This window comes from Syngnathoides biaculeatus, chromosome 19 (genome assembly GCF_019802595.1).
Source record: "Syngnathoides biaculeatus isolate LvHL_M chromosome 19, ASM1980259v1, whole genome shotgun sequence".
In the NCBI taxonomy this organism is placed as follows: domain Eukaryota; kingdom Metazoa; phylum Chordata; class Actinopteri; order Syngnathiformes; family Syngnathidae; genus Syngnathoides; species Syngnathoides biaculeatus.
This window is the reverse complement of record NC_084658.1, coordinates 13325496-13342063: the sequence shown is the minus strand read 5'-3', so window position 1 is coordinate 13342063 and position 16568 is coordinate 13325496. Positions and strand designations below refer to the sequence as shown.

At 47.1% G+C, this 16568-nt stretch overlaps 1 protein-coding gene across 4 annotated transcripts in view; it reads left to right on the top strand.

The window, feature by feature from the left end:
* Window positions 1-16568, top strand: part of boc (BOC cell adhesion associated, oncogene regulated) — a 35032-nt gene that overhangs the window by 12898 nt on the left and 5566 nt on the right. For all 4 annotated transcript variants that reach the window (XM_061805157.1, XM_061805155.1, XM_061805156.1 and 1 more), the window contains 5 exons: window positions 8214-8343; window positions 9600-9872; window positions 14240-14386; window positions 15284-15427; window positions 16003-16296. In XM_061805157.1, the coding sequence (XP_061661141.1) occupies window positions 8232-8343; window positions 9600-9872; window positions 14240-14386; window positions 15284-15427; window positions 16003-16296 (970 nt within the window). In that variant the 5' untranslated portion in view covers window positions 8214-8231. The remainder of the gene's footprint in view (window positions 1-8213; window positions 8344-9599; window positions 9873-14239; window positions 14387-15283; window positions 15428-16002; window positions 16297-16568) is intronic.

The window sequence follows — 16568 nt, the reverse complement described above, 5'->3', positions numbered from 1 at the left end:
TTATCAAGAGCTGGAATTTTCCGCTTCGCTCTCCTGTCAGCCGGCCAGCATCAAGCGTGAGAGCGAGACATCGGCTTAGCAGGCCGCGTTTTGCTTTTTCTTGAGACTTTGCCGTGTACAGTATTTCAAAAGATGTTGACATGAAATTGAAACGTCAACATTTTGGGCGAGACTTTGGCGTAGTCTCGAATGAATACTTTTTTTCAATTTGCTTCTTTTGGGCCGCTCATTATTGTTTATTTATTTTTTTTTGGGGGGGGGGCACTCTCATTCGGAAAAGTCAAGCTCGGTGCGGAGCAGCCTGGCAAATTGGCAGACCCCGCGCTGGCGTGAACTCCGGATCTGCTGGCACTTGCGCCTCGCCACACATGCGCTGTCCGTGAAAATAGAGCCCCGTGTGTTTGATTTGTTGGCAGTCGTTGACTTATTTTGGACTTTTGAGAGTTAAGAATGTTAAGTTTACTTAAAATATTGCCTGTGGAGTTACTAAAGTTTTAAAGACATCTTGTACACACGCCAGCCGTTTTTAAATGGTCGCCAAGCTCTGTATGTCACCCAACTAATTGCATACAAGACAAAAAAAAAAAAAAGTCACTTTTCCATACACTGAACGATAATAAGCGTACTGTATTTGAGTTCATCATTTCATTCTTCCTCGGGGAAAGACGCAACCGCGGTTGTGAATGACGGGGCGGCTGCGGTTTAAGAGGATGCGGGGGAGGACGATCCCACCTCCACAATCCTGGTCCAGCTGGTTCTCCTCTCAGGAAGCCCTCGCTTCAATTTCCCGCGCCCCCCCCCCCACTTCTTTCTGCTTTTCCTATAAGGAGTCTTGTGACTTTATGGCCAGGTCTTATCTCAAGTTCCGATGTCTGGTTTTCATATAACATTTGAGCCTATCCCCCCCCCCCACCCTTCCCGCGTACCCCCGGCGAGAGCTGCCGGCAAATCCCTCCCTGCGATCCTGCTAAATAATAGGCAGAAATTGCTCTTGATTTATAATTGGTTCCATTCAGTCAGCAGGAAAGTCGTCCACCCCCCCATTGGCCCCCTCCGTGTCTTCGGCTTCCCCCTCCTTACTTTCTTTCTCCATTCTTTACAAATGGAGGAGCACACGAGCAATGGAAGTTGCATGTATGCAAATAAATGTATCTGAGTGTATGTAATAAAGCAGTAACAGTGAATATTGGACACAAATAGGTCAATTAATTCCTACTGTTGATGAGGTAAAAAAAACTAAATTATCGTAATTCAAGGTGGGTTTTTTTAATTTATTCAATTGTAATTAGCTATTTATTTGAAAATAAGTGAAAAAACGATGCCTACTTGCATTTTTTTCCTCTTTTTCCCCAAATTCTATGCAATAAATTGCAAAACTTGTTAATATATGTGCTTGATGGGGCAAAATTTATGAGCAGAGCGAGCCCTATGTGGCCCGTGGACCCTATTTTGCCCACTCCATGATGTAGGACATCAATTACAGATGTTTTGAGTGTGCGTGTTGGGGGAAAAAAAAACAAAAAAAAAAACCAAGAAAGATCCTGAGGTTAGCATATTTGCGCGTCTGTGTGAGTATACTTTTACCATTTAATGGGCCCGCGAGTGATTGCTTGCGTATGCGCGGGCAGAGAAAGCAGGCCGCCAGAGTCTACTTGTGGCCACGCGAAATATGTAAATGCATCCGCGCGATGAGTGCTCCCAAAATTGCGGCTATTAAGTAAGCTTTTGTCAGTGGGTGCGTTTGGATGCGGAAAGCCTGCGATGGCTTTCCACAGTGCTCATTTTTCCCCTTACGTAGTCGATTTTTGTCACAGAAATGGAGACTTGCCCGTTTTTGTCCTCGCAGTTGATTTTGTAACAAACGGAAAGTTGTCATATTGCAGGGTGTTGCGCAATGCTGCTTGTATTGATTGCTACGCGGTTAATCAACTGTAATATTAATAAGTGACCAGCAGAGGGACCTGGTCGGACATGCTAATAACGTTAGCATCAATGTTACAGTCAATCAGCCCCGTGTTGTGTTTATTTTATTTTTTGTATTACTATCGATGAGGACACGGGAAATAATTACACGCCCACATTTACTCTTTCTTTTGGTTGTGAATGTGGACATGTGAACAAATTATCATAAAACTAACAATTTGTGAAAATTTTATTTTAGTTAGCTTGTTTGTCATAGGGTTGTTGAAGCTAGCAAAAAGCACTTTATCCTTTTATTTCTCTTTCTTAGTCAATTCCGTCACATAAATTTTATATAAACTAGACTTTTTTTTAAACTATGGAAATAGGGGAACATTGAATTTACTTTTTTCAGCACACATTATGTGCATGTAGACGTGTTGGTTGGCTAAAGCTAGCAATGACTTGTTTAGCATTGTGAACAATGCGATATTTCATTTAGTGTAACATCCGTTTATTTTATATAAAACAGGGATGTGTTGTGTTTTTTCTCTAGATTAAAACATCCAAGATTTGAGTTAGCTCTAGTTTGTTAATTGCCTTTTTCCCATGGTTGATTCTTAACGAAGTTTCCCACCCTCTCACTCAAACGACCAATACAAAAATGGCTTCGATCCCTTTTTTAAAAAAAATAAATAAATTTGCGTCTTGTTCCCATGGCCCCGCCGCTTCCTGCCGCCGTCTCACGCCAAGCGCAGGAATGCGTGAGCGAGGGTGTCCGCGCTGCAATTAGCCCGCTGCAGTTAATTCGGCTCGGTTATCTAAATCATGCAAATGAGCCGACGCCGCCTAATTGATTTGAACGCCCGCCCCGAAGCCTGCCAGCCGGTTTACAATTCCGCCCAGATCTCCCTGGTTAATCCCCTCAAGACGCCGTGTAGCTCGTTAGTGTCGGTTCGCAGGGACCGATCTGCGGATTTGGATCAGCGCATTGCTCATTATTAGCTTGAAAGATGGTTTGGGGGTATTAAGGGGGGGATCTCGTTAGCGATGCTTCGATGGCTTTTTGTATGCAATTTAATGGCATGTGAGAACCAGTCCTTTTCCACCTGTTGCCTGGGAATTTTCTCTTGACTTCCCACCCTGGTAGCCGATCCCTACACGCAGGCGCACTCCCGCCTCCGTTCCGGCGTCGATACTGCACCGGAAACTCCACCACCCGCTGCTACGTGGGCAGAAAATAATCTGTTGACATTCAGAAGTAGAATAGTTAAAATTGTGATAATTTAGATTCCGGCACAACAGGATGAGAAGAGCGAGTATTACAATTCCTACCCCTGTTCCGGTACTGCGCTATACCCTTACACACGGGGGGTTCCCCTGGCTCCGTTACGACGGCAGTACTACCTTTGATAGTGGATTTTGGTGAGGAATGTTTGGGTGTTTTCACATTTCAAAAAGTACTTTTACAGTACAGTACTCAACTTTGAGTCTTCATCGACTCCACGTCAATTCCTCTTGTTTGTTGACTTATTGACCGTCTTGAGTGTTTCTTAAGCAAACTGGAGACCCCCCACCCCACCCCCCGCCCCAAAAGCCCCTCGTAAACCATGGGACGGGGGGCCCCGGGGGCCAGCGAGCAGCTTGGTGGAAATATGTCTGCACATTGTGGCCCCTCATTGAAGAGCTCGGCTGGCAGTTGTCGTCTTCTGTTCATGGGAGTCACTGTCCTCCATCAATCCATAAAACCCTCAACTCACTACCACTTGGTCATTGCCCCCCCCCCCCACCCCCCCACTTGGTCATTGAGCAGGGCCCATCATCTCTTCCCTGGGTCCTTCAGAGCAGCGTCTCCCCTTTCTCCAGGGGTCCGCGGGGGTCTTTGTCCGGGCGCCGGCTCACTGCTTTACAATGACTCTCCACTCTATTAAGGTGCGTTCTGCCTGTTAGTGTCGCCCGGGGCAACGTGCCTCCCGGGCCGCAGCTATGCATTGTGGGCCGCGGAGGCCGAGCGGGACCCCCCCTCCACCCACCCTCGCCCCGTTCAAACCTCGGCACTCATCACACTTGACACCGCATGTGTTTATCTAAAGGGGAGGAAGGAGAGGGAGGGGCCTAAGACGATGTAAAAGTAGGGGGGGGGGTGTAGGCGAGGGATAAATATTCAACAGAGAGGAGTTACTAGCAAGTGCGTCCACCCTGTCCTCCCAGTGCCCCCTTCCTCCTCCTCCTCCTCGTCTTCATGCCAGAAAGCAGATGGAATGTGAGCACTCCGGGAGGAGGCTCCAGCCCAGTTTGGGCCAATTAGCAAGGTTGTCAAAATGAATTTATCCGCCCGGCTTGGATCACAATGGGAAAAGGGCGGTGGGGGGGGGGGGGGCGTAGGACTCGGTGCGTAGCGCAGGACGGGCGTCGGGGCTCTCGTCACGTGACTGCAAATTCCATGGACTTATAAGGCCCCGCTTGTCGCTCCCCGTCGTCATTCCCGTCAGGCACGCCATGTGAGCCAAAATCATGTACAGTATACACGCAAATGTATACTTTTCGTGCTTGACTGACGCTACCTTATTGCTGCTGTTTTGCCTCACAGTCTCACAAAGAGTTTTGAAAGCTGCTTACGGCCACGTTTGGATTTCTGCCGCTGGATGGGGGGGGGGGGGGGGGACGGTTCTGGTTTCCATCAGCCTCAATGCTGTTGTGTAGGAGGCGAGTGTGTATGTAGGTTTTTTCGGGGGGCGTGATGGAAAAAGTTGGACATAGATGTCAGGGCAACTTTTCATCTGGAGGCACGGTATCCGTTAAGCAAACAGCAGACCCAGCTGACTAATGAATCACATGGGACAAGGCCCAGGGGGGGCATTTTTTTTTTTTTTTTTAACGCACTGCTGACGTATTATTGCTGTTTTAACAACCATTCATCTCGTGTCAAGCCTGTCCTCCCTTCACGTCGGCAGCGTGTTAAAGGAGATATATTGCAGAAAATAATTTGGGTTTGTGTACAAACAGTTGGCGCTCTGGAGTGGCTGCCCGCCCGTGACGAAATTAAACAACACGACTCTTTTTTTTTTTAAGGTCTTCAGACTTTTGTTAGTATTTCTTAGCACAGGGATGAGAATTTTCCGCAGAATTCCGAGTTTTTTTTTCAGATGAAAATGTCATTTTTGTGAAATGTGTAAATCCGTTGAGAAAATATGTTTTTTTTTTTCATTGTTAGCATTTGAACGTTTTTAAGTCTGTTCGTGGGGGTTTTTTGCCCACCAAATTAGTCCTTTCTTTGCACAAAGTTGGTTCTGCCGTGGGCGCAGGTGCTGGATGCACATCTACAACCTCTTTTTATGAGCAGCTGTCGCGGCCGCGGCCACAGAAGCCACAAGGCCTCCGGGCTGACATTTTGTTTGTTTACCGTGTGCGCTCGCCACTAAATGGCCTCCCCCGAGCCCGTAAATGTAAGAGTAGTGTGCGGGCGCGCCGTCATGTTTTTGTTTATGTACTCAACATGCCCGCCGTTCCAACAGGTAAATATTTGCAAATAGTGGCGATGTGACATCTTGTTTTCTGGTTACACCTGCGCATGCTAATAAAAAGCCATTACAAGTGATCCAGGTGTGAAGTAACGCACCTCTCGTGTCACAACTGTATATTGATAACTTACTGTAAAAATAAATAAATAAATACTGCTGCCGGCCATATTGTTAGCATTTAGCAGGTAGCACGCCAAATATTTAACAAATTAAAGAAATATGTTGTCATTGGAATCAAAAGAAGTTTTGAAATATTCAATCCTCACCTGTTGACTAATCATCCTACATTGCTAATTTTAGCTGCGGGTGTTGTCATGCTAATGTAATTGAGAATTTCTTCATGTTCTCCCAAAAACAACCAATTTTTTTCCACATTTTTTAAGGTTTGTAGTGGTTTAATTAGCTTAACTTCTTCAAGGTCTGTTTTTGTTTGCATTTATTACTGTAAAGTCTTGAGGTCTGTTGTCAGGTTTAGCTAGCATTTGCTAGCTTGACTTCTTAGGTGCATTAGCGGTTTTTGGTAGCTTGAATTCATGGTCCATTGTTTTTGTTGTTATTTTGTGTGTGGAGGGGTGTTAAGCCTTTGCTAGCTCGACTTATTTAGTTGAGTTTTTTGTTTGTCTGGATTTGTTAGTGTCACTTCTTTAGTTCTGTTTAGCATTTTGAGGGCCGAATTTGTTCCCTTCATTTTAGTCTTTGAGCGCTTTTGTTTGTCAATGTTGGCTTGACTTGTTAGCTTTAGACCTTGCTGCTTCACAAATATTTACCATTTTCCATTTGTATTTACTATTACAGCGGTTTCATAAATAATAACACTCAATGACACCTTAAAACTATGGCAGCTGCTAAGATGAGAAGAAACTCACGTGAGTCGCGTTTGTTGCTTTTGGCTGTGTAGCATTAGCAAGGAGTTAGCTGCATTGCTTGCGTACAGGCTCGTAAACGCCGAGAAAATGAACATTTGTGTGAAGAAACGTGAAAGCGGGCTGGAGAAATGATGTGATTATTACCGCATGTGTTGTTTTTTGCCTGTCGGAGGGTGGTCGCTAATCTAATATTGCTCTTATTAATGGCGTACAGTGTGTGGTCCTGCGTGCGTGCATGTGTGCGTTTGACTTTTGGCTTTAGCTAACAACAGTTTTTCCATCAGCTCTTTTTCTTTTGACAGAGTTTGCGTCCTCTTTCTTCGCTCATCTTCCTCACCCTTTCTTTGTATCTTGCGTCCCGACGGCATTGTTAATCACGGATAAGCGGACAAAACACGTAGGCCGGTATGAATATTACACATGTTCATTCAGTTCAGAGGGAAGCGGGGAGAAAGGGAGGTTTGAGAGGCGCGGGACCACCCTCCTCATCCTGACGGGAAGTTGTTAGTTTAACCTGACAGGAAAGAATTCAGGAAACTTGGCAACGAGCAACGAGAGAGAAGACATGCATGCGCTCCCTGCGTTATGCATTAATAGGCTGAGTATTGGCATTAGCATAGTATAAAAATGTCAAACTGGAGGGTAGCACAGGCTCCGTTAGCCTTAGTTAGCTTCACTTCTTCTGGTTTGTTGGTGATTTATGTGGAAAATTGTCATTGATATTTAATTTTTTTTCTTAGCATCTTGACTTCCTTGCACCCCCTACCCTGCCATCAATGCAGTCTCTTGTTTCTTCCCCTCCCCAAACCCTTCACCTGTCCAGGACCCTCTACGGGTATCGGTTACACCTGAGCAGGAAGGTATCGGGTTCCAGCAGGTCTCAGAATGAGGGAGCCTCTTTGATGAGCTGAAGAAGTGGGGGGGGGGGGGTGCAGGTAGATGGGGTCGGCAAAGAAAGACTTCATTTGTGCGCTTGCCGCTGAAGAGGTTTCCTTAACTCCTTCACGGCCACGAACAACTGTTGAATTCAAATCGCCTCGGTAACGTGGATGACGATTCACATGAGTTAATAGCTGCCTGTTTGTGTACGTGTGGTAGAAGTTGCAAATAATCCATCCATCCGTGTTCTTTGCCACTTATCCTCACGAGGGTCGCAGGGAGTGGTGGAGCCTATCCCAGCTGTCAATGGGCAGGAGGCAGGATACACCCTGATGTGGTTGCCAGCCAATCGCAGGGCACACGGAGACAAACAGCCGCACTCACAGTCACACCTAGGGACAACTTAGGGTGTCCAATTAATGTTGCATGTTTTTCGGGATGTGGGGGGAACCAGAGTGCCCGGAGAAAACCCACGCAGGCACCGGGGAGAACATGCAAACTCCACACAGGCAGGGCCGGGACCGAACCCAGGTCCTCAGAACTGTGAGGCCAACGCCAGTCCAGTATGGGGCAGTGTCACTTTGTAAAATGTATCACTTGCATACCGCTCATTGTTTTTTTTTTTTTTTTTTTTTTTTGGGTGTCACACATTAATTAGCTGAATTGTCTTAAAAATGATTACGTCACATTCAGCATCATGGAGTACTTTGTTCAATCCATACTCTTTTCAATTTCATGACATTTTACCATTTTAAGCACAAATTCAACCCCTAAAAAGATTTGTGTTCAGGAACTAATGTGAATAATTCCAATTTGATATTCGAATCAAAGACAATAGCCCGATTTTGCAAATTTCAATGTTAAAATTGCTACTTTTGTGATTAAAATGACAATTTAACCAGAACAAATTCCGAGCCAACACCTTTATCCGAATCTGCACCACAATTTAAGGAGTCCTTCGATGAGAACATTCTTGTTATTTCTGTGTACTTTTGATATGCACATTTCCAATGATTGATTGTATTTTTTTTTTTTGTATGCGTTTCAGAGGGGTGGTGCATGGAAGATGTCTGGAAAACGCGACTGGACTCCACGGATAAGAAAAAGAAGCGCCCCCGTCTTGTGCGCTCTGGGCACAATCCTGCTATGTTGCCTTCAGAGCTCCGCTTCAGTGGCCGGTGAGTAGACCTTCAGATTACTCTACAGTCTGTAAATTGCAAGTATAAGGACTTCTTTTTTTTTTTTTTCTTAACATGGGTTTTTTCCCCCCTCACACCTGGCGCAGCGTAAACTTTGCCAAGGACAAAATATTCCAATTGGCACGCTGGGTGTGTTAACACGTCTGGCAGCTGCAACAGCAATTTGCTTGAAACTAGAGAATGCAATTTCTGTAGATCTTGTGTGTCAATGATGAATGGTTGACCCTCCTCAACTGGAATAACATAGTAATAGTAATAATAATATGTAGAAAAATTTGGAAGGATGAGTTTGAGCAATAATGTGTGAGTCTTACCACGACAAACAAAAGTACAGTGGTACCTCGGTTTTCGAACAAAAATGTAAAGATTTTTTTTGCTTTGCTTTTCGAACGAAAATCGGTATTGGAACACACCGACCAGCTTACCCACGACGATTTGTTATCGCGCTTTCGAACGCACCCCCGAAAAAAACTGGAAACGACGTAACGCGCAACCAGTGGACGCTCCTCTGCATGCCGACGTGACCCGATAGTGACTTTTTTTCTTCCTATTGAGCAATATTAACGCCCGATCATGACGTTGCTATGAGCCACTTCACGAAGGTGCTCAAAAGACGGCAGAAACGGTCTACATTAGATTCGTTCTTTGTTAAAAAGGGGCAAGTCACCCCCACCGAAGACATTTGAAACAGTTGTTTTGCATTGCTTTTTTTCTTTTGTCCCATTAACCCTACCTCTAGTTGCAAGTTAATTTTTTTTTACGTTACGTACTTTCTGTGCAAATAAACTATTTGTCTATTTTTCCCCCTCATTATTGCTTGTTTAAAGTTATTCTGCAGTTTTATTAATAAACAAAAAGGTTTACAATGCCGGGGGCCGAGTTGCTACAGATACCCAGCGTAGCATACTGTACGACTAAAGCATACATTTGAAGTAAAAAATAAATATATTTCTTAAATAATTTTATCAGGAAAAGCTAAAAAAAAAAAAAAACGCTTTAAAAAAAACATTTTTTAGGCTTGGAACGCATTAGTTCATTTTCCATTCATTGTAATGGGAAAACGCGCTGCGGATTTGGAACGTTTCGGTTTTCAACCGGTTTTCTGGAACGGATTGTGTTCGAGAACCAAGGCACCACTGTACTGTAAATGATTTTGGGTGTAGAATAATCTCAAAGTGAATGGATTTTTGCATGGATTGTGTCTCAACCATGATTCCTCCCCATTTATGGCGCAGATGAAGTCCCGGAGTTCACCGAGGAGCCCGGCTCAGTGGTGCAGAAGCTGGGAGGCAGCGTGAGCCTGCGCTGCTCCGCCCGCCCCGCGTCCGCCTCCATCAGCTGGCGCCTGAACGGCCGGCAGATCGCGGACGGGGACCTCGGCGTGGCGCTGGGGCCCGGCGGCTTGTCCATCGCCACGCTGTCCAACGTGACGCTGGGCCGCTACCAGTGCGTGGCCAGCAACCGGGCCGGGGCCCTGGCCAGCGTGCCCGCTGACGTCACCGCAGCCAGTGAGTAGCCACCCACGGAGCCCACGTACGCTTATAGTTTTTTTTTTTTTTTTTTTTTTTTTTCAGTTTGTCTAAAAGAACACCCAAAAAAGGCAAGAGAACGCCTCGTGGATAGTTTTAGAACAGTCTGTACCAAACTTTTTAAGTCACGTCCCTCCTTTTAACATCCCGACAGAATTGTCGCACGCACTCTGCCCAGCTCAAACCCTAAAAATAGTCCTTTTGGATTATTCCAGAGCAGTCTTTCTTCACGCTTTTAAGCCACGGATAACCTTCAGTATCCCGATAGCGTTGGCACATCCCTTCTCCCCTGAACAGATGCTCCAAAAAAGGAAAAAGAAAAGCCGTTTGGATGTGTTTGGAGCAGTCGGTCCAAAACTTAAAAAAAAAAATAAAAAATACCTTGAGCTAACCTTTCTCTAATGGGGTTGCGACTGCGCTCAGTGTGTGCGAGGTTACATTTGATATGCATCATGGGACTGCGAGGGGGTCTGAAGCTGTGTAACATGAACCGCAGGAATGGAGGAGGGTGGGATGGGCGGGGGGGGGGGGGGGGCACCAGGGGCCAGTCCGAACAGGAAGAGGGGACCAGGACTTGGCGACCCCCATTTGCTCCCACAATGCCCACATTGCTCTCCGCGGGGCTTGACAGCTGGCCCCGCGATTGAACCGAGGACGCGATGAGGTTGAAACCTGTTGCCGTGCGGGACGGGATGCCATGCGTGAGGCTGTCAGACACCTTCATCATGATGACGATGACGACGCTGGGAGCCGTTTCAGGGCCAGTCGAGACAAGATCCTCGCACAAGAGGAGCCACTTTCTCCTTCTTACCGTTCGTTATCAATTTTATCAAGAGAGATAAGGACAACCCTGGGAATCTGCAGTATTATCACACTCACTGCCCACAGTCTCCTCTGAGATAAAACGGATATCTTTACCAAGAAGTAAACGTAGGAAACATACATCCTATGTATGTGTCGTCACTTTGCTGCAGGGATCTGATTTATCGCTGCCCGTAGTGTCCTCTTGGGTAAATACTCAGAAATAACTACAGGATGCACGTCTAAAAGTGACAGGAATGGACACACAGATTATGTTACCCTGCACTCTGCTGTATTATTGCAGTCCAGAGCACTCTGTTTTCTTGGCGCCCACAGTCTCCTCTTGGATGAAATGAGTTTCCCTCCCAAGAAGTAAATACAAGAAACACAGAAATGATCAAAATAAAAACATACGGATGGATCTCAGTGTTGACGTAGCAGTATTGTCACACTTTAAGGTGCTGTAATTTTCTTCTTGCCCACAGTCTCCTCGTAGATAAAATTGCCATATTTTATCAGTTAGCAAATACTGTGTATAATACAATGCCGAATATGTAAATACTGGGACACATACAGGATGATGCCGTATCATACACCACAGTCTCCACTTGGATACAATCCCCGAGAAGTAAAACGAGGAAGCCCTTATTCTCCATTGTCTCATCGTGACAGATGCATTTACTACACTGTGGAAAACCGACCGCCTCAAAAAGAGCCAGCGTTGCGCAGTGGAAAAATTTTGTTGGATTCATTTGTATGCTGCGCTTTGTCCGCCATCTTGGCAGTGAGAACATAAAAAAAAAAAATAATAATGGCGGGGGGGGTTTGGCGGCTGTCCTAACTATGTCATCACCGTCGGCCGGGCCTTGAACTCGTTTGGAGTCGCTCCATAGGGAGCGCGTACGTGCCTGCTCCCGTCTCCATGTGTTTTTTTGGTCATGAGGGTAACTTTTGATTTCCCCCGGATACCCCTCCGCGGCTATGATTCACAATCCATAAAGATGAAGGATTTAAGCCCCACCAGCCTCTGGCAATCGGGCCCTCCGTTGCGGGAGGTCCGCTCGCTTTTATGAACTCAATCAATCCTCCCGATGCACGCGCGCACCTGAGAGGGGTGCCCATATGCGGGTGGGTAGGGGGGGGGGGGGGGGGAGAATGTGGGATCGAGGGGAGGAGGAGGAGGAAGGTGAGCAGATATGAGGAAGGGAGAGGCTGTAAAAACACCACCTTGATTGATTTTGCAAATGGAGCGCTCACGGCACTTAGCCTGACACGTCTTTGGCCGCCCCGAGCGGTAAGGTGTGTGTTTTGCGCCACCCCCCCACCCCATGGCGTCATTCCTCCCCGGGTTTTATAGCTCTCGCGGACAGACGTACAGACAGCGGGGCCCGGCGAGTAAATCAAGACCCGTCTCGCGGGGAAGCCGTTTGTTCTTTTGCTTTGAGTAAATCACGGCAACGTCGCCGAACGTCGGGCCAAAAACAACATACCTTCTCGAGCAAAGAAACGGCGCGAGGCCGTGTTTTGTCGAGGGCGACGTCGCACAGCTCTGATGGAAAAATAATAGACAAAATGTGTTGCCTTTTGTCTTAATCGCTTGCCTCTAACCCCCCCCCCCCCACACACACTTTCTCTTCCCTTCTGTCTTTTTTTTTTCCCGGCCTCTTAAGAGCAGCGAGCGCCGCTTCCTCCCCAGGCCCAAACTGGATCTATGTCCCCGAAATCCTATAGCGCGGACACCTCTCACCTCTGACCCCCCTCTGGCAGGGGGTTTAAGGGTTCAAGGGTCAGATCTGTGTCTGCAGACCGCACGTCTGCGGGACACTGGCGGCGTATGCCTCCCCCCAACCCCTCCCCCGGTAATCCCACTCCCTCCCGCGTTTCCCACAGAACGTGAGCTGGCCCCAGTGTAATGTTTGACAGGATTAATAATGACAACTTTAAGGCTTTGGAAAGTCAAGTTATCTGCAAATAAAGCCAACGTTCGGCGCAAAAATTCGCTAAACTGAGTTTGCGGGTGCAGCGAGACTACAGATACACCAAAGTAGTTATAAAGTTGACTATTTCTTGGTCTACTTCAGCAATTTCCAACCTTTTTCCAGGCAATGTTCCCTCTAATTTTTTCAAGTGTCTGCGCAAACACACTAAGCCCGTGAGCGCCCCCTTTGACCACTGTGAGCAACATCAAACGTCCGCACCGTGGTCAGATCGGTGTCATCCATTGACGTTACACGGCTCATTAAAAGGTTCAGATTATATTTCCATCGGAACATTTTTGAGAACAATTTAGTGTTTTTGCAAACTTACACTGAAAATATCAACAAACAAAAAAAAATACATTACAATACAAATAAATACCAACTATTAACTATAAATTTGAAATGTCGCTTTTTTTTCTAACCCACAATGATGTCCTCGTCTGTTTTTCTCGATGTAAAACTGACTTATTGTTTCCAGAATATCTTTCGCAATGCATTTTAAAAGCTGAATGATGCTCCCGAACAGTTTTACGGTTAATGTTATGTTGCCTCCTATATTTAAAATACAGAATTAGCTTTTTGGGCAATGTATCGTCTGTGATTTCATCCTCAGTCAGGCTGCACCAAGGTGGAATTTTAACATTATACACCATCTCATCCTGTACTTTCTACATTGGCGTCAGACCAGACCTTTTTAACTAAAAAAAAAAAAGAGGAACTCTCGTCCAGTTTCACCACTTTTTCTTCAATTATTCACATACCTTGGTGTTTGTAATTATGAGCGTACAGCTTTAAAATGGAGGGGGGCAGTGTCGGGTAAATGGGGAAGTAGAGTGTGTGGCCTAACAGGAGCTCTATGTGAGTGTTTAGTAGTTAGTTAGCTGTAGTTTTCTGCGCTGATCTATTTTGCTCTGTGCTGAGAGTGCACGACAAGTGCGCAAATGCGCAGTTGCGCAGCTTCGAGGGAACGTTGTTTCCAGGCCTCACACACGTCGAAAAATATTAGTAAAAAAAGTTGGGACCGCAGCCCAAATGTATGAAAAAAAAAAAATGGATGTGTTCTCCTGAAGCTCTTTTTTTAATGTTGCTGCACGCCATGAATTTGAGCCAGGGCGAGCAATAGTGTTTGACAGGAGTCATGACGAGGACTTGAGTTGCGCTTGTGTGGCTTTGAGGTTTTGGAAGCTAACTGTAAATATTACATATTTACGGCTAACTTTTTTTTTTTCCTGGGGTGGGGGGGTACAATGGAGAGTTGTTAAAGAGTTGATGTTTTCTTGGACTACTTGTGATTTGTGCCTCGCACCCCGACGAAATATGTTCTCACACCGCCTAGAAAAGTATAAAAATTTGGCATCGCATTTTGACGATGAAGGTTCTGCACGTTCTTTTCGAGATTTAGCTCGGCTATTTGGCCCCCCCCCAGACACACGGTATGACGAGCGCGAGCAATTGCCGTCGCACGCGAGGCACGGCCTGTACTTTCCAGACATTCCTGCCGCTTGTTTAATGTTGCCGTTCAGAGCCCGAGGCGTCGTAACCGACACGGCGCACTTTTCCCCTCAGAGCTGCGCGACTTCGAGCCCGACGACCAGCAGGAGATCGAGGTGGACGAAGGCAACACGGCCGTGATCGAGTGTCACCTCCCGGAGAGCCAGCCCAAGGCGCAGGTCCGCTACAGTGTCAAGCAGGAATGGCTGGAGACATCCAAAGGTACCCCCCGCCCCTCCCCACTCCCCCCCCCCCCGGGTTTCCCTCATCATTGCCGCTTCCCTATCTTCATAATTTACAGGAATGCCGTACCGCCGCTATCTGGGCTCATCATTAAAGCCGCCGATAAGGCGGATTATCTCAGGAATGTTAAAACGCGGCAATTGAGGGCTGTTTATTTTTCAAAGTATTTACGTCAATAATTGCCCGGAAGAGAAGAAAAGCTGTCGTGCTTTACGGCCGGCGCGTCTGATAACGCCTGCGAGCTGTAGCGCCCCATGCCAGAGGTTTATCTGCGAGGAAATGAACCTTTGAACGTGGAGCTGAATCCGTGGACTTGAGACTATCACCATCTGGTAGAAATTGCTAGAAGCCTGAAGTACAGCGGCCAAAGTTGTGCGATTTCTGATCAGCAGCGTAGCTGAGATTTGGAAAGAAGGTGAAGAAAAGTTGTTTAGAAGGATCGGAAAGGTTGTCAACCCGCTTATCCTCACAAGTGTCGCAGGAAAGCTGGAGCCTATCCCAGCTAGCTTCGGGCGAAAGGCGGCCTGCGCCCTGAACTGGTCGCCAGTCAGATATCGACACCATCGCTGAGCAGGAATCAATCTCTATTTATGTCAAATGGACTAACAACTTGGCTTGTAAAATATGTTGAATTTGTTCGATTTGATTTGTACACTGGTAGAAGAGTTTGCACTGGAGAAAAAAATGGTCTCAGTAGGAAGTTTCCACACCCCGCCTCCAGCCGTAAAAATAACTCCGCAGGAAACACATAAAGCTCACGTGGATGTGGCCGCCGCCTTTGTTTTCACATCTGCCTCATTCATTATTAGGGTTTGTCCTTGGCCGTAAGACTGCTTTTATAGCGCTCCCCCCCCCACCCCCCTCCTCCCTCTACAGGGAACTACCTCATCATGCCGTCAGGGAACCTGCAGATCGCCAACGCCACGCGGGAGGACGAGGGCCCGTACAAATGCGCCGCGTACAACCCCGTCACCCAGGAAGTCAAGACGTCGTCGTCGGCTGACCGCCTGCGCATACGCCGTAAGGATTGAACGCGGGACCTCAGAACCGTGAGGCCAACGCTTTACCAGCTGAACCCACCGCACCGGCTCCCTTATAAATGTCTCCCGTTTAAATAGGAAAATGATAGTCGTCGTTGCCAAAGAAGTACGTCGAAGTGATACGTCTGAACCTGGAGAGATGAGTTTTGTATGGTGGGGAGGAGCTACGTTTAGCCTGGGTTGTTAGTGGAAATTCTCCCTGCATGTGTGTGGACTTGTTTCTTTTTTTTTTTTTCCAAGCCAGATTTTCTGTAAACCATTTTTTTGTGGGTAAATATAATCAGACTGGTGAATAGGTTCCATAAAAACATAAGTGTAAATAATTAAATCTGTGAATAGAGGACTGCGAATTGGGGGAGGGGGCGGTGCTGTACGTATAAATCTGTGCTTTAGGACACGTGGCGCACATGTGGCACACACTTGCCAGTTCAGTGGGACGTTCGTTCATTTGATGTTGCCTGCTGGCCATAATTCTTTTAAACGTTCAAAGAAAGATAGCGTTGTTAATTTTGAGTAGGAAATTCTACCCACTCGGCACTTTTTTGTATCCCGCAGGCTCCACGTCCGAGGCGGCCCGCATCATCTACCCGCCGGCGTCGCGCTCCATCATGGTGACCAGGGGCCAGCGGCTGGTGCTGGAGTGCGTGGCGAGCGGCATCCCGACGCCGCAGGTCACCTGGGCCAAGGACGGCCAGGACCTGCGAGTCCACAACAACACCCGCTTCCTGCTCAGCAACCTGCTGATCGACGCGGCCGCCGAGGGGGACTCGGGGACGTACGCCTGCCGTGCCGACAACGGCATCGACGCCGCCGCCGCCGCCACCGTGCTCTACGACGTGCAAGTGTTTGGTGAGCGACGACAGACGTTTCTATTGTCTGCCGTCCGGGTTCTGGAGGACTTTTTTCCCAGTGATTGTCTGCATATGTTGTCGCAGTGTCTTTCTGGCAGCTGGCACGAATTAAAGTCACAGCTCCGCAGTAATGACCCCACCCCCACCCCCACCCCCCACCCTCCGATTCACAAGAACTCAACCGTCAACTCAGCCTTGACGCACACGTGCATAATTTATGCCCCATGTTGGACTACGATTCAATTCATTGGCATTCAGGCACATTTTTGC